Source organism: Arctopsyche grandis, chromosome 13 (genome assembly GCF_051622035.1).
Source record: "Arctopsyche grandis isolate Sample6627 chromosome 13, ASM5162203v2, whole genome shotgun sequence".
Taxonomy (NCBI): Eukaryota; Metazoa; Arthropoda; class Insecta; order Trichoptera; family Hydropsychidae; genus Arctopsyche; species Arctopsyche grandis.
In genome coordinates this window covers 23,869,037-23,888,306 of record NC_135367.1, presented here as the reverse complement: position 1 = coordinate 23,888,306, position 19,270 = coordinate 23,869,037, and the positions used below count along the sequence as shown (strand labels likewise).

Below are 19,270 nucleotides of genomic sequence, written 5' to 3'. Positions count from 1 at the left end.
TACAGTAGGGTTTCACAGGGATATAATCCACCTTCCAAATTGATTTGAGTAGGGATTATAAACGGAAGGTGCACGTAATACGAAAAATACACGTTTCTTCAAAGTGATGCGATTTATGTGACCGCCATTGTATGTATGCTTGGAACGACAAGAAGAGATTGATAGAGAAATACGTGGGTAAGAAACAAGTAGCCCAACGATGACCAAATGATACAAAAAAAAAAGGCAAGGACAAATTGACGCTGTGATAATTAGAGGTAGGACCGGAAGCGTGCCGTTTAATGTTCAATTGTTGTAAATGCTTTGTAAAAAAGGTTCGACAAACCTTTAACAATGCATTTACAACATTTGAACAATAAACGGCCCCCTCAGGGTCCGGGCTTTAGTGATAATATAGAATGGATATTATCACACATACATACATATGTACATATATAACCAGCAGCGTGAAATAGTGATTAGCATACGAACATAGTGGTCACGGGTTCGAGTCCCACTGATTGCTGCTGGCCATACTTCGGTTTGTGACTGCAGGTCGATCGCTTCCTATCAGAGTTTGCCAATTTATCTGATTTCATAGATGTCTCTATGATGCTTTATTAAAATTATTCTAAAAGTAGTATATCGATGTATGTATGTAAAATGAAAAATAATATTAATATAGAATAAAATACTAGCCAGCAGCATGGCTCGGTGGTTGGGCTTTTGCCTAGGACCGAGAGGCGCCGGGTAAGTTGACCTCGATTGAAAAGAATTTATTATATATATTGTATATATATAGCAGTATAGCTTGGTGGTTGCGTTAATGCTTACCACTAAGAGGTTCCCGGGTCCAAGCCATAGTTTGACCTCGATTGAAAAGAATTTATTCCGAGTATTTCTGCAGCGGTGCTGATCAGACTTGGATATTTGTGACTCCAGGTCGACCGTTTCCTATCAGAGTTTGCCAATTTTTCTGATTTCATTGTTGAAACGGTTCCTCGATTAAATTGGCTAAAAACCGTCCTACCTACTACATATGTCACCACTATTGGAGTATGATTAATGTACAATAAAACTTATGTACAAGTTAAAATTCATAGATGTATCGTTAATTTCCAGTTTTCAGTGTCTCGTAATTCAGCGACTTGTGTAATAAAAATGCTGCATTGTTTGTAATTGGCCAGGAAGGCGCATTGGGGTTCACCTGTTAGGCCTTCCTGGTATATACATATGTATATAATAAATAAATAAAAAAAACAAAAAAAAAAATATATATATATATATATATATATATATATATATATATATATATATATATATATATATATATATATATATATATTATAAATAATAATTACAATAATGATATAAACATGTTGTATGTACGTAAGTGGCAATTGACATTTATTTCATTACTTTTAATTACCGTGTCAGTCAAATCAACTTTGCGGGTCAACGATTGACCTATAGGTCAGTTTGATACGTCGCATGCAGTCTTAAAAATTCAACATATACGTATGAAATTGTATATTGGTCTATTCAAGTGTTCCATATACAGATAATACCAATCGTGTTTTTTTTTTTTTTAAATCATACATTAAATCAGTTGACGTCAATAATATGTACTGGGAATAAATCGATTTCGTGGTAATTTTGACTATATACAATTTCAAAACAAAAATCTTGAAATATTGATTTGAAATATGTAAATTATCTATTATAAGAAAGTTTAGTACGTATATCTGATAGCTGTCGATCGATAAGAGCATGGAAAAATGTTAATTTGTCTTTTCCCATTCGCTGTTTAATTTAATAATTGTGTATAATATATAATATGAATTATAGTGATTAATATTTTTCCAATTAAACTTATTGAAATGTCGTATATATGTTCATTTATATTAAATTTGCAAATTTGATAAGAGGAACAAAAACACGCCGACCGCCAGTGTTAGTTTCAGTTGTTATCGAACGCTCTTAGCGAGAGGTTGTGCTCCTCAACGATTTTTCGAATTTGCCGTTATTTATTATATAAGTCCACTTGGGAAACATTTTTCTTATTTAAAAATATTCAGAAGCATCAAAGTTTATGTAGCGATAGGATATAAGTCCAGTCGCGAAGACAACAGGTATTATTCGTTGAACTTTATATGTAACATATTTCAATAACACTAAATATCTATATATGTATTTTAAATTTAGTAATATCGATAATTAATGTTTGGTTTTTAATAAATACACAATATTTCGGTTTAAATATGCGATGTGTGAATGCAAAATATTTGAATTGAACATCTGTCAAAATAAAAATCGATACAAAACAAACTATAAAAAATTTGCTAAATGCATATAAAATTATTATCAATTTTAATTGATTAATAAATAGTTTGCCAGGCGTTGCCTGCGTGGGTGAAAGCTAGAAAAAAAAGGAAGAAATTAAAAAAAATAAATCAAGGTCGAATTTTTTCACGATTACAACACTTCATTGATACTTAATGTATGTATGTATATATTATTTAAAAATAGATATACATATATGTAGAATATTAAATTGAAAGCTATAGATCTATATACATAGCGGACAAACATATGATAATTTTTGGTCATTTTCAAAGCGTGTCCGGACATTTCATCGCATGACCATTTCAGCGCGGTGGCTTTTTATCGCGGATTTCATATATATTTTCTCAAATATTTTTTATTCACAATATTAATTTTTAATTTTTATGTTGATTGCACTTTTTGAAATGTATATTGAAACCGTTATTCAAATATTTGGGGCAATGATTTTTTATAATCTTTAATTTAATTTTTTAATAAAATTAATTGAAAACTTTATATCTTTCGTTTATCAACAAAACAATAAATTATATATTTTGTTCAAATTTATTTATTGCCATATTTATAGTATAATAAAAAAATAGTTGCATGAAATTCGACGGCAAGTTGTTCCCGCGATAAAATGGTCGTGCGATGAAATGTCCTCGAATCTTTTCAAAATGCAAATACACAAGATAAATGTAACATTATTGGAATAATGTAAATTTAAATCAATATATAGATTTGCAGCCAAACTAAATTTCATATTTATATAATATAATATAGTATGCAAATAGTATTTACCTATGTAGTTACCCGGAGACTAAAAGAATATTTTTCACGAAAAAATAGTATATTTTTGACTTTAAGAATTCGCTAGATAGTTAATTATATGTATTTTAAAGCGATTAAAAATAACAATCAATAGAAAAACATCTGACTATTGATTGCAATACTACACAGAAATACTGGACTTTGAGTTAGAGACTGCAAAAAGCCAAAAAACTGTAAAAATCCACATTTTTTTAAACGCTCAACAATAATCATTGTCATATTCGAATTCAGTGGTTCAAACTTCGTGGCTGCGGTAATTACTTTATCGATGTACGTATTAACAATAGATGAAGTTTTGTTTTTTTTTTTGTTGTTCAGTGTAATTAATGGTTGTTTATTGAAAAAAAATCGACATTAATCAAAATACAAATAAATAACAATGATATATTTTGTATTTGTTCTTCGATAGAACTCGTTACTAATACGTAATAATTTCATCGTGTTTAATTTATTTTCAAAATGTAAACTACATCGACATGCAAATAGCCCTGTACAGAAACAAATAAACCTAAACAGTGTTTCTAAGAAAGTCTACTAAAAAGAAATTAGCGATACTAAAATTAAAATTGACATTCGCGTGCCCAAAGTCAAAATGGCACCCGAACACGCCATTGTGCCGTCGATTATTGCGAATGGTCTGGAAAATTACCAGAGTTTTCAAAAAATTTCAGCGCATGTAAATTGAATCGAAAATTGGCACAAATTCAAAGCGCCGAATCGAGTCGCGTTCAAAATAAATCCCGAAACATAAACGGGTTCCGTAAATGTCCAGATAGCCCAAAAAGGAATCGTAAACAAGTTCAAAAAAACGAAGCAAAAATAAAAGCGCCGTTTAAAAAATTAGCATGTCTCAAAAAACATCGGAGAAAATTCGCCGCAAAGTCGTTCGACAAGTGCTGTCAATTTTGATGGATGTTCCAAAATAAAAACAAGATGTGAGACACTTAATATTCGGCTATTGAGCAGGAGTGTTTTTAAAATGTTCTGGCAATCAACCATATTATTAAATCGGATGAAGTATTACGATCGATTTGGTATGAAGACCAATAAAAAAAAAAACATTACTGTAGAATAAATGGATCGATTGGTTTTCAAATCGACTTTGAAACTTTGCCTTTTTACTTACCTTCTTTACGTTTCATATGTCTTTCGTGTTTATCTCTTATTTACAAGGTTTGGCCGCCGATAGAGATTTCAATTGCTTTGGCTAGTTCTATGGTGAAATATAATCGTAATAAACACTTTTAAGAATACACAAATTTTGGAGACGGTGACGGCTAACCCTTTACTTAGAACCTTGGGTCGCCTTTATATCATATCTTCCTTCCACCAACCGAGGTTAAGTAATATATTTAATTACATTAATCTTCTAGTATACGTATTACATCTTTATATGAAGTAATATATTTATTTACATTAATCCTTTATGTTAATCATCTAGTATACATATTATTTTTGATTCATATAAAGAAATTTCTCTAAGATTATCATTTAAGCCGGGACTATAATTTTTATATTGTAGTACTTTTTATACATATACATTTTATTCTTAACTTTGCGATGCATTTTAAAGAATTTAGTGAATATGAGATGTTGACGAATAGCATACAATGAGTTTCGTCATCATCAACTACAGCCATTCGCCATCCACCGCTGGATGAAGGCCTCTCCAACACGTTTCCATTCGTCTCTGTTTTGCGCAACTCTCATCCATCTCACCCCACTAATTTTCCTAATTTCATCTACCCATCTTCCCTGCCGTCTTCCATTTACCCTTTTGCATTCTCTCGGGTACCATTCTAGCATTTATTTTGTCCACCTGTCGTCCATTCTTCCAACCACATGGCCATTTCAATCTTTTCACTATATCCACTATATCCACAATGCTTGTCATACTTCTCACCTACGTATTCCGTATCTTGTCTTTTCTCGTTATGCCAAGCATATAACGTTTCATACTTTTTTGAAAGTAAATAAAATTAATAATGCATCCTTTTTTTAAACTACTTTTAAGATTGAAGAAATTCTTTCGATCAAAATATTATTCTCGTGGGTTCGATATTTTCAACAAAACTATACCCTTAATTTACTTGGGCAGTAAACAAACAGCAACAAGTTTTATTATGAATGTGTATTGCTATGTGAAACTGCCCTAATGACTATCAGCCCTAAATTTATAGATAAACATATTTAGTCTAGGGATGCTTTACTACCTTGCTTTGAACACCGATGGAACGATTTAGTGTAATTTTCAATGGAACCGATCTCTTGTCTAAGTCTACATACTAGTTATGAATAAAAGGCGACTAGTCACCTTTTATTCATAACTAGGGTTCAAAGCAAGAGAGCAAAAAATATTAGCATATTAGGGTTCAAAGCAAAATAGCGAAACAGCATGGTTTTTCTAAGAATTTAAAGCCAAAAATTTAAGCCAAAAGCTACTGCCCTTAGCCTAAGTTTGGTTATGAACTCGTGTTCCCAGCCTATGAGTCCCTATTCGAATGGAGTTGCGGAGGGTTTTCTGTGAATCAATATATAATATGTCCTAAAAAAAATATTGACTATAGTATAATCATCATTTTTAATCAATGTTTTGAATGATATTTTACATATTTTTAAATTAAAATAAGTGATCAAAGTACATTAAAAATCACTTTATCATTTCGTGGTCAGTTGACTTTTATAAAAAGTGGTCGCCACCTGAATATGAACCGCGTATTTTCCTTCGTATTGTAAATATAAATAAAATGCAATACAAGACGATTTTATCGTCATTTTCATGAAATACATAAGGTAAAAAAAGTCTCAAGTTGCCTTAAGAAATAATCAATCAAAAATTACGAACGTAATCATTTTTGAACAAGCATACAAAAAGTGTACATATTTTGCATAGCTTGACCTTGAAGTTTAGCCATCAGATTAATCTTAATCTAAATTTGACGGTAAACAATCAAAATTTTAATAATGCATATTTTATTTTAATAATAAATCTTTCGACTTTTATCATTGCTTATCGTGATAATATTATAGTATATCATTCTCATTATATGTACATACATACAAATATGTACGTCATTTTTCAATACCTCTTATTCAATTAGATATAATCTTTTTTTTTTTGTTTGAATGGGGGATTAAATCTTAAATGATTCATTGATGATTTTACTGGTAGGTAGATATAGCCTGATTGATGTGGGCCGTATATGAAATTCATTCATTAGTTGTAATAGTAGTATTTCTCAGAAGGAACGCGTTATATACTCAGAACTAATGATTAATTTTTGTAATGAGTCCGTTAATTACGTACCACGGAAAAAAAACAATAATGTTTTCAACAAAAATTCCACTCTGTGAAAACCTAGAAGTGACAGCTGTCAATATTTGTGACATTCGAATCGCGTCTATGAAGATTCAGCGTAATGGAATACGAATATAACAGTTTATTTACATTATCTACATATGTATGTACATATTTTATTTTTAAATTTGTGTTTTTACTACTGATTGTAATATATATTTAGCTGGAAATCTGATAGTATCAAATTGTTTATCTTTTTAATATATACAGTCATAAAAATTGTGAAGTCGTAAAGATTTTGTATAAAATTTTTCTATTTTTATTTTGTTTTATGACCATTTTTTCAAGATTTTTAGTTTTTGTGAGCAAATCACATACAATTTTTGACTAAAAGTGATTTTACAAGGTTTTCGAGTTATCTTAAACATCCGAAACTGGCAATTAAAAAATCACACAATGTGTTTTTGTTAAAAAATTTTTTTAAAAAACAGCTTTTGTTCTTTCTAAAAATAAATCCCATTCATATGAAAGAATGAAAACATTTTTAATTTATAACACCTATATTAAGAAAATGTAGGAGAACATTTAAAATTTGAAAATAAATATAATTAATAGTGAAAATATTTGGTAATTGTATTCGTCTATGAAGTTCATTTTGAAATAGCTTGTTTTGGCTTTTACCTCAAAAAAGATCTCAAATTCCAAATTAAAAAAAATGTAAATAGTAATTTAAGCGATACTTCAGTTGCACGGTTTCGAATTAACACCATTTATTACCTAAATAAAAATGTTGTTTTTGTTGCATTTCATTGTTCAAAGAGTATTCAATACATATTCTATATTTATTAAAAACTAGTGTTTTTACCCGGCTTCGCTCGGTATTTGTAATAGAAACCGCTTTAACATGGCTAATCTAATAGTAAACATTTTATTGAATTTATTATAGTATTTTTATTTTATTTCAATTTATTTGAATATTCGTTTGTCTTTTTACTCAATTCAACGTTGCGGATTCTACGAACTAAAACTTGACCACTCAATCGCCATAAGCGCACCGGTGCGCGCTCTTTTGTGTTTAAGACAATTAATTTTGGTTTCTTCCCAGTGACATCTAAAAATATCCTGTGATACTAATGAAATTGAAAAATGTCAATATTTTTCCTTGGTTTGTTATAGGTATGTTCAAGAGGTAGTGTCAAGGGTTGGCACTAAACACAGAAATAAAATAATCGAATCGGTTTCTAAAAACGCGTGGCGATTAAGTGGTTAAATGCATACATAAACACAAAGTCTCTTACGAAATTATATATTAAGATGTATATTTATATTATAAAACGGAACCACTTTTTGGAAGAAAATAAATACTGTAATAGTAACTATTTTTCATCTCTTCTACGAAACATGCAAAATAGAAAATGAATTGAGCTAATTACACTGTGCATTCATTAGTCGTAAGCTTTTAATTACTTAGCCAATATGCAAATTTTAAAATATTTCTAGATATTCGTACCTTTGTGCATAAAAAAAATCTCAATTTACCCGATGATTTTGCATATGTAAATCGACCAATTGAAATCAGTTTCAAAGCAACAAGCTTCGACAAACTATTTCAAACGCTTCTTGAATGCCAACGGGTATTAGATTTGTAAATCAATATTTATGTATTAGACCTACCATGTACATGCATACAGTACAAGCTGGTTGACATAAGCATCACGTATTATTTATTGATGATTTTAACATACCCACCATTAACGATTCCTCATAAAGTTAATGCATAAAAGATCAACAGTAATCAACGATTTTGCGCGGACGTTATAAATAATTGATAAATAACCACAAACGCTGCGAATTCTCGTCACGTATCAATCTTGCTGATTTATTAAAATTGCCTATCGTGAAAAAAGATGACAACATTCAGGGTGTGTGATCAAACGAGTGTCTCATTAAATTATAAATCAATCTCCGATCGAAAATTCTTCTGATTAAGGATCGTCATTTATGATGCGGCAATGTTTGTATTAAAACGTCATCCTTCAAACCGGTGGGTCACCTTGAAAATGGCGAATGACGAAAACGCACAAGTCAAATCAAAACTAAACGCATATTAGTATTAGCAATTAAGTATATTTATGTATGTATGCAGTAAGACGTGATCTCATGGAGATGCAAATCAAGTGAGATCATGTGCTTTCGAGGAATTAAACGATTGAATCCTTCGATCCGATTCGATTTAGGGCAGACGTTATTGCCATTAAGATTAAAATGATTCCTGAAGAGTCATGATCGATGCAACATGATCTCACTGATGAATGAATGACTTGGCTTGAATTTCATTTTGAACAGATGTATCGAGCGTTATCGTGCATACGCCCCATCTGCTTTATATTAATAAAATGCAGATATAAGTACATATAACGATAACATGATAAGCTTTATGATTAACGTCAATGTATAGTGAGTAGATAAGTTCAAATTGCATCTGCGGATGTGCATATTAATTGAAATGAATACGAGTCAATAATAATCTACTAGTCAACTAAAAATGTATATGAGAGTGTGAAAAAATTAACCGCTATAACTGTTCAATATGTATGTAACTCGTGAAGTTAAGTAGGGGTGGCGAGCAGGCGTATGTGATAGCCAGCTGTCATCACGTCAATCTGACAGTCGATTGTCGAGTTAGCGTTATGTGGGAGACGTTTGCTTACTATAATTGAAGGTAACCTCCTGTATGTCGGTGATTCAAAGAGTGGAAATGATTCAAAATCGGCTCACAAATATTGCGCTTAAAAAAAGCTTGTAAACGTCTTTCAAGCGTCATTTTTAAACGTGTCTATTACGATTATTTTTTATCGTCGTACTGGCGGAATATTTTAAATATATATTGTTGACCAAACTGCGCAAAATGGCAAAGTTTCAGGGAATTCATACCATCTCCCCCCCCCTCCCCTTTGCCCTTTATATATGTATGTAATATATAAAAATATACTTTTCACAATGATTTTTAGTCGATGATTCGTTGATACTTCAATTTCTTGATGATTTTTTTAAATTATATTTCTCCATTATGCCATTACAGATTTCCCATGAGCCACACTAATGGTGTCAACCATATATAAATTTACTGATAGGAAACGATCGACTTGGGACACAAATATCTGAATCTGCAGTACTACATAAATACCATTGATAATATATGAATAAATACTTTTTAATCGAGGTTAACCAAGAGGTCGAACTCGGGAACCTCTCGGTGGTTAACATCAAACCACCGAGCAATACTGCTGCTATTTAAATATTTTATTCCCGAATGATAAAATTTTCCGTATACAAAATAAAAGCAGCTGTAATTCACATGTGTACATAAAAAATATTTTATTTTGGAAAAAAAATTTGCATGTTTGTAATGTGAGCGTAAAAAATTCCCAGAAGAAGTTATGGAGCACGGGGAATTTAAATCGTACGATGATATTTACTATTTGATATAAACTTTTGTAAATATAAATATAAGAGGTTTTATCACTGGTACACCGTTTTTAGCAGTGATAAAACCTCTCTAGAAATATAAATTCACATTCATACAAGTACGAAAAAAAAATAATAAATCAAACATCCATTAGGAATCCTTTTTAGCCGTCTCGTATACTTCTGTATTCTCTAATTAAATTCGCACTTGAAAGTCTATAGACAGAGTAATCTCATTATACAGAGTCGTATTTATACGACGTACTAAAAATCAGTTGGGTTTTACTACATGTACATATATACAATGTACATGAGGAGAATTTAATGAGAGAGGCTCGAGGTTTCGACCCCTGACCTCCAGCACAACGAACTCAATTGCACATCGCTCATCCTTCCTCCTGCTCCACTTCTGTGCTCAACTCCTTGTGCATTGTGGTGCATGTTTATTTGTTACAAAGACCTCTATAGCCTATCTAACTGTAACACTATTGAAGAATTGCATATGCTTCTGTTAATGCAATGATATCTTTGAGAGCGGTACTAAACCTTTTAATACATGTTGGTCTGATGTTTTTTGGTAGTACTTTCTTCCCGAGAGATAAGCAGCTTCTTTGTATATACAGTGTGTGTTTATTTAGTCTCCGTCTGTTAGCAAATATGTAAGACAACATTCGGAAAGAACATTGTTGCACTATAAAAGTATATAGCTCAAGACTTCCATGTAAATAGGAGACCAACCTCAAATATGCAGGATAGAAACAGGATAAAATAATAATAGTTAAATCTGCTATGAAAAAAAATCCTTTACTGGAAGAGTTGACAGAAATATGAGTTGGTTTATATTGCAGGTGAATACAGAAGTGCTAGTTTATACATTTAAGGTAGAAAAACTTAAATCAAAACTCTTGAGATGTTACAAATGTGGGAGGATAAGACGTAGAACCTTCACATAAATCTTCAAGCGTTTTTGAAGAATTTTTCGCACTTTTCATGTGCATATACATACATTCATTCACTTAAAGGCGAAAACAAGCTGAATCGAACGGCACGGACACGTTCTTGGCCTTCTGTGGTGAATAATCCGCAGGGATTATGCGTGCTAGCATTTTTTTATATGTGCAAAACAGTGCCGCGTGCGTCTCTGTGTCTCTGATATTGCATAGGGGTGGGTTCAGGATCCAAATGAAAGGACAAAGTTCCTTCACCGAACTTATTCGGGAGGTCCACACGAAACCACCGCTCACTCCAGAATGCTTGGTCTACTGTGTGTACCTCCCTATAAAGGACACGTTGCCCACCATAGCATCCCCGAGCCGTTGGTGTGTCTATTGTGTCGGCACGTAGGCCTACCCGCACTCGTTCCGTTCTGTGAGAACCCCAGCGTATCCTTTGTTCGGGCACTTACCGAGTCCCGTTAGCCAAATCCAGGTTTTCTATTGTTCACCCACGAATGCATTTAGACAGTGGATACTCTTTCCCATGTTCCCACGTTACAATATTATTAATAAAATTGATCTGAAACTGACGTATGACTACCCCTGAATAGTCACATTAAAAATGTGACCTTAAAAATCATATGTAAAATATGACTAAAATCGACCTTTAGTTGATAAATGGTCAGACAAAAAAATGGTTATTTTAAAAAGATAACACGACATGGTTTTTAGATTATCTATCTTCTAACAGTGCCAGCCAGTATATTTAAAAAAAATAATTCAGATCTAGTTTTCGTTTACTCAAAAAATAATCCTTAAGGTGCAGACACACAGAATGTTACGCGGCGCGTGGTTTTTTTAGATAATTTTGCACATGCAAAAAAAATGGCGGTATGCCATCGCAATATTCCCACAACTCATCCCCTGAAGTGTTTTTAATATTACGTCTATCACAGCCAGAGTCTACCTAGGCGTGCCGTGCCGTACTTTTGAGTCTGTTCTGATCATAAAGCTCCAAATAAAAAACACGATAAATGAGCAATTGAGATGCAAAAATTAGCACCTCGAGTTCAATGACGAAATGTGTCCCAGCACTGAATCCTACCGTGCCCAAAACTACACAGGAAAAATACCTACATATGTACAACTCACGTAAAAACCAGAATAGCAGAAGGTTTTGTGATAAGAAAAATTGAAAATAATTCATTTATAGCATTACCTATAACCTAACAGTCACACCGGAAGATTATACATACTTTTCTCTCTTTCTCCCATTAATTCTTGGCAATATATCTTCAGCAAATTGTACATATGACGTCTGTAACATGCGTCATTTAATGCACATACGCAAATGCGGTCTAAATTATATGACTTCTCATTTACTATTGTTTACTTATTATAAACTATTTCCCTAGACCCCAAGTTTGAACTGAAAATTACATATGTATATGTATATAAAGAATGACGCGATTCCACAATCTTAACACATTTATTTCGGGTAACATAAAAATAGACATTGTAAATTTAGGCGGATGACACAAATGTGCGAAGAACGTTGATCTTATACCTTAGTATATGTAGCTCGTTAGAAGACTCGCTGAAACTCCTGTTTGTTTTCCTATTACTTAATCAAACATGACACAGAAATAGTCATTTCCTATGCGTAACAAAATTTCCGTCCATATCCTTAATTGTCCTTAATCTTGTCCTTCATTTTCGGAAATGGGTCATCCAATAATATCAGGAGCGGGTCAGCACAAAATTGGTAGTCAATTAATGGCCCACAAAGAATCGCAGAGGTTACGACACGACCTAAATGCTAAAATCTATTAGATTCGAACGCGAAATTAATCGAAAACAAAATGACAAAGGTCTGGGTCTGGTCGATTGACTCCACGTATCGGTTTTCCAAAAGCAATGGACACGCAACTGATACTCGTAACAACATCCTCCTTTGCCAATTATGAGGCTACAGCAATTCGAGTTTCGACTTCGTAAGTGCGTAAAACGTGCTACAATTTACTCGGAATTAAAAGACTTTTAAACTTTTGAACACGCAATTCGAAACAATTTCGATTCGAATTGAAAATAATCGTTGCCACTTTCCGTTTGATATTTACCGCTCAACTGAATCACTTGTAGGTATGTCTCGATTCATTTCCAAGTCTTATTTCAAAAAACTGATGGAGATTTTTTTACAATTGAGCGACAATTTCAAATGGAACCAGGCAATATGTAGCATCCAAAGCATTGACATTAACTTATTGGTGGTTTAAACAGCACCTTGGCTCGGTGGTTAGTGTTTTGCTGAGCACCGAGAGGCGCAGGGTTCGATCCAGTGAGTTCGATCATCAATTGAAAAGAATATATTCTGAGTATATTATCTGAAATGCTGCTGGTCAGACTTCGATATTTGTGACTCCAAGTTGTGACTATCAGAGTTAGCCAATTTTTCTGATTTCATTGTTGAAACGGTTCCTCCATTAAATTGGCTAAAAACTATCCTACCAACTATGTATGTCTGATATTTAAGTGTGATTTATATATACTTTAATCCAAGTACAAGTTTAAAATCACAGATGTCTCGTTAATTTAGAGTTTTATATTAATAATGCTGCATTGTTTGTAATTGGCCAAGAAAGCGCATTGGGGTTTACCTGTTAGGTCTTCCTAGTATGTATGTATGTAAAAATACATCTAATGTCCTGAAAATTAACATTTAATAAGAAATAAAATATACCATATACCAAATAGGTATATGGAATCTACAATGGTTTGGTGACTATTTCGCACATGGCGATCTCACACGGGTGACTAAAATCTAGATCACGGAATATCTGGCACTCAAAAATTCCACCCACCCGAGAGTCACACACGTGAACTATTACACTAAAGAGAATTCGAATGCCAAATATTCTGTATTCGCGCTTTTCATGGCAACGATTGTCGTGTGCGAAATTGTTCATTTACCATCTACAATACATCAAAGATCGGCGTAGGACGAATGCTTTTCAAATAACAATAGACCGCGCCATTAGTGTTCAAAGCAAGATGTGTTTGCGCCCTAAGTCAGTTATGAAAGCTGCGAGATCTATTATCAGAGATGCTCGTCAAATAACAAAATATCTCTCATTTACCGTACAAAGCAAGATAGCAAAAAAAGGTTGACAAAAGTAGTCCATTCAACGCCGATCTTTGGTTATCACTAGAGGTCGGAATCTGAAGGGGCCGGAAACGTGCCACCTATTGTTCCATTGTTGTAAATCCTTTGTAAAAAAGGTTCGGCAAACCTTTAACAATGCATTTACAATCTTAAACAATAAACAGCCCCTTCAGATTCCGGTCTCTAGTTATCACTAGAGGTAGGATAGTCACAGTGCTATACATTATTCGGCAAACCTTTAACAATGCATTTACAACCTTTGAACAATACACGGCCCCCTCAGGCTCCGGTGACTAGTTATCACAGATAATGATCGGAGTTCGGACAAAACCTATGGTTTTAAACTTGTATATGTATTGATTGATGATTGAATATAATCTTGTAGCTATTATCTTTATTTTATTTTATTTTATTTTATTTATTTTATTTTATTGTTACAAATCAATATACACTCGCCATTACAGATTTGCTCCAATGCGACGGGTGTACGTTAACGAAATACAGAATACATAAACAATCAGAAATCAGAAATACAGTAATACATATATATACAATCAGAATATATAGCATGTAACAATTAATCAGAAATAATAATCATAGAGACATCTATGGATTATTTTTAGATTTTTTAGTGTATACAATTTTTATACATATAATAAATACGAAATTATAGAGATGTCTATAGAGATATCTATAGATTTCAGATTACTGTGTATAATTATTACAAATTATACACAGGCAGATTTTCTGACAACAGGATTAGATCTAATGCCAATTTTCAGGAACCGTTTCAGCAATGATCAGATAAAATTGGCAAACTCTGATAGAGAAACGATCGATTTGGAGTCACAAAACCCCCAAATCTAACCAGCAGTGGCGAGGACTCGAACCTTTGACCTCAGTGGTGCTAAATATATACGCTACCACTAAGCCAAACTGCTGGCTTATTTTTTATATTGCATAAATATATAAATTTATAGATTATAAATTTGAAATTATAATCAAATAGTAGGTAGGTTGGTTGCCAATTTGATAAGAAACCGTTTCAACAATAAAATCAGATGAATTGGCAAACTCTAAACGGAAACGCTCGACTTGGAGTCACAAATATCCAAGTCTGACCAGCAGCACTGCAGAAATACTCAGAATAAATTATTTTCGATCGAGGTCAAACCATGCATCAACCTCGAGACTTTTCGGTGGTTAGCATTAGCGAAACCACCGAGCTACACTGCTAGCTAATTGCATTTAATTTTTTCACTTCCACTGTATCTTCATAGCGAATATGTACCATTGATAGACTGTATTTATATAAAAATAGAACGAAGACTGATGAACCGATAAACGTATCTTACAAAAGTGATCATCGACGGTTTGGTGCGTTTCGCTCTTTATAGACGTGTATATCTGTGTTTAAAATCTGGCGCTCATTATATCCAAGTTCAATTGTATTTATTCGAACGTTCTCCATCAAGCAATCACTTGATACTTTTACAGACGGGATAAATGTTAAGTTGAGTCACGTGCTTTGGAAGTTTAAATTACGACGAAGAATGCGACCTGCCCACAATTCAAATCAAGTCGTAAATATTTATCGAAACGTCTTCGCAAGATGTTTTTACATGTTGTCTCGTTTCAAAGGAAACAGAACATTGATAAAACAATGTAATACTTTAATATCATAACAATCGCATTTAATAATTATATAAAAACCGCAAAATTTGATAAAGCACTGTTTGATAATGCACGGCGTAAGTACATACAATCTTAGTGCAAACAATTCATTCTTAGTGCAAATACATTCACCTTTATTTGTATTCTAAAGTCTAAAATTAGACAAACTCAGTGAATACTGCTTCTGATTTCGACTTCTTTTGTTGACAGATTGTATTCAAGATGAGGTTCAAACTGATAGACTTGCTGATGTTGCTGTTAGTAATGGGTAGCAGCAGAGCAGAGGTCGAGCCAAGTCCTTGCTGCAATGGTGACAATGTCCTTTCTTATGGAGGCTGTCTAGCCAGGTCTAAAGATAACACCCAAAAGATACACGTCCTCCTGGAATGTGCCGCCGGCATGTACACAATTGATCCTTCAGCAGATCCTACAGACGAGTACGAAATCGACGATTATGGAACTCTCATTACCAACAATGGATCGATGGCAGTCGAGGCTGGAAAGTAAATAACAATCTTTCTTCAACTTGATTCCAAAAATACACTTTTTATCTCAATCGAATTGATTTGATACGAATAATAGAAACAATTCATTTCTTTGTTGTTAATCTTTGCTGAAAAATCAAGTTCTGATCTTTTCTATATAGGTATTGCATCGTGAAGAAAAACATACAAAATACAGACAACGAAAATGCTACAATAGCCGATGGCACTATCATGGTGGAGATGGCGATGGCTTGCTTTCCAGACGACGAAGAAAAGTTTCTAGCATACACAATATCTGGATCTTTGATCCTCACTTCAGTGGTATTCCTTGTGTTAACGCTGATAGTCTACTTCTTAGTGTCAGAACTTAGGTAGCATTTTTTTTTTCAAATAAAACATTTCTCATTTAATCCAATTACGATTCAAACGTTGGCCGAATATTTTTAGGGACTTGCAAGGCAAATGCATCATGTGCACGTGCATCTGTTTGTGTTTGGGTTTCTGTCATCTCGGAATAGCACAACTGTTCTACCTAGCGCCATTAATGTGTTCCTTCATCGGTGAGTTTCTGAACACTAAAACTACATATCCCAAAATAGAAGAACTGCTTCCGTATAACTCAAATCGATTGTTATTCGTTTCAGCTTTCGGTACGTACTTCTGGATGATGGCTACCTTCTTCTGGATGAACGTCGTCTCCATTAACGTGATGAAGTGTGTAGTGTGAGTGCTTGGATACGCAAAACATCCATTCTATGTACATATGTAGATTCGAATCCACTTATAATTTGATCCATTGCAGTTTCAGGAAGTCTGATATGACCGACAGACGCACGTTTCAGATATATTCAGCATATGGATGGGGTGTTCCTCTGATATTCCTAATATCGACTTACATAGCTCACAAGACCGAAGGAGATCACATCAAACCTGGATTTGGAAACAACGCATGCTGGTTCACAGGTATAAATTCAAAAGACTGACTGCATCGTATTCAATATGAAGATGAATCATGTGTTAATTTGCTTTCCAGAAAAAGTAGCAACTTGGGGATACTTCTACGGTCCTATTCTGGTCATTTTGATTTTGAACGTACTGCTCTTCTTGATAACGTCCCACAAGTTGTGGAACAAGACAAGTTACAACAACGTATCTAAAATCCGCAGCTTGAAATACAAGTAATTTCAATTGAATCGATTGTAATGTACATATTTATCGAATGAGTTGGAAGTTGTAACATTTCTGTTGTTTGCGACAGGTTCGTGCTTTATCTCAAACTGTTCCTAGTTATGGGAATTTCGTGGTTGTTCGAGATAATAAGCTTTATACACGATGGCAGGCATATCGTATGGTAAGTGTAGATTAACCGTACAAAACAACTACAGGAAACCAATATTGTTTTAATGAACCTGTGCCTTATCGCGACTTTGAAGGTTCTTTTCTATATCCTGTTCCTGTTTTGAACCAATTTTTAATATTTCAGGATGATCGCAGATGCTTTCAATTGTCTACAAGGCGTGGTGTTTTTCCTGGTATTGATCGCCTTTCGCAAACGAGCCTTGAGAGGACTTGCAGAACGAGGTTTGCTACCGGTCCCTTGCATTCCTAAAGGACCACGAGTTGCCGATGAAGAATGTGAGGAGATCATGGAAGAGGAAGAATCGCCAGCCATGATGGCTCCAGCATAAATTCAAAAACATCACTGGAAACGGTACGTTAACCTTAAATCTAATGGAACCATATGCACATCAATTCCGACCCAAAAGTATAACGAAACATTTCATTTCCAGACAGAAAAGCTGTACAAGAAGAGGAATATTAATTCAATACCAACCATTAATGCAGAATAAATGTGATAATAATGCGTTTTAGTACATTATCATAGTGCTTCGGCTACGAGGTTTCGTACTTGATATACATAGTCATACATTTATCATCCAAAAATGGTGATTCGCTCGTATGTAGTACACACCTTTAGAAATGCATTATGGTAGAAGCTTATAGGATCAATAATATATAAAGAATAGCAAAAACCATCCCAAGATGAATTAAAAATGTTCCCAAAAATATAACAGTAGATATATAAGATTAAGTTTAGACTGACCCATTAGATTATGTAAGCGTAATAGTACAACTATCTTTACCATGCGATTATTTGTAAAACTTTGCACTTCTAAATCAGTTTATTATTGTTTTACAAGTAAATTTTCACCCGTTCAAGTTGAATCTCAAACAATCTCATAAAAAGATAACATCATAGTATGTACATAATAATGATGAATGACTTGTAAATAAGTGCTGGTGCATTTACTTCATATGTACGATTTGTTGAATAAAGAGTTATGTAAAATGTAGACGTATGTAAATTTTTATTTCATTTTTATTTAATTTTCATTCGTATTATATACGAGTTTATGTTATGAATATTTTCAAACTATTATTATGATAATTTTCAACGACAAAAATTTTTGGAAATCTCGAAAGAATATTATTCTTAGCCTGTACAATGACTAATATTTTATAGTATGTAGATATGATTATATATTGTGTAATGAAAATTCTGTAATCATCAATTGTTACCAAATAAATTAAATACTTAATAAAAATTACATTTCTAAATCAAATATACGACGAGAAATACATACCTACATATGAACCTATATGTATCTACGTGAAGTTTGAAAATTTACTACAAAACATCTTATACACAAAAAAATCGTCTTAATAAAAGCGGCTTAAATATCTTAATACCATTTAAAAATATATTATTCCTCATATTTTATATTCGTTTGAAAATTTGATTTCATTAAAAAAAAATTAAACGTGTTGCACACTCAGGGCAGTAGCATTTTGGGGGGGGGGGGGGGCAGATGACCCCGGGCGCTTGGGGGGAGCGCAAAAACGCGTAAGGTAATATCAGGATTTTTTATGATTTTTAAAATGTTGATTATTATCTGAAATTTTACAATTAATTTTTATTTTAAATTCAAACGGGCACTTTTCACCCTACCTATTTACGAAAATAGCAATACCCACCTTTTAAATGAATTTTAATTTATTTGCTGCTCGTGTTAAATGTGAAAATGGTAATTTTGATATTTTACTTAATGGA

The 19,270-nt window shown here is 33.1% G+C and overlaps 2 protein-coding genes across 2 annotated transcripts in view; one reads left to right on the top strand and one right to left on the bottom strand.

Annotated features, from left to right (window-relative positions):
* The window catches only part of LOC143921039 (RNA helicase aquarius), a 46,635-nt gene that overhangs the window by 13,956 nt on the left and 13,409 nt on the right, over nucleotides 1-19,270 (bottom strand). The window lies entirely within an intron of this gene.
* Nucleotides 1,782-18,905, top strand: LOC143921041 (G-protein coupled receptor Mth2-like). The gene is made up of 10 exons (XM_077444139.1): nucleotides 1,782-2,111; nucleotides 15,884-16,176; nucleotides 16,320-16,529; nucleotides 16,606-16,718; nucleotides 16,803-16,881; nucleotides 16,961-17,121; nucleotides 17,192-17,336; nucleotides 17,417-17,509; nucleotides 17,642-17,869; nucleotides 17,949-18,905. The coding sequence occupies exons 2-9, from the start codon at nucleotides 15,896-15,898 to the stop codon at nucleotides 17,844-17,846; spliced, it is 1,287 nt and encodes a 428-aa protein (XP_077300265.1). The 5' UTR covers nucleotides 1,782-2,111; nucleotides 15,884-15,895; the 3' UTR covers nucleotides 17,847-17,869; nucleotides 17,949-18,905.

Bases quoted from the DNA above. Each gene is read 5' to 3' on its own strand.
- LOC143921041 (XM_077444139.1), top strand. From the start codon at position 15,896: ATGAGGTTCAAACTGATAGACTTGCTGATGTTGCTGTTAGTAATGGGT. The intron at 16,882-16,960 runs GTGAGTGCTTGG...GATCCATTGCAG, and splicing joins AACGTGATGAAGTGTGTAGT to TTTCAGGAAGTCTGATATGA. The intron at 17,510-17,641 runs GTAAGTGTAGAT...TTAATATTTCAG, and splicing joins GATGGCAGGCATATCGTATG to GATGATCGCAGATGCTTTCA.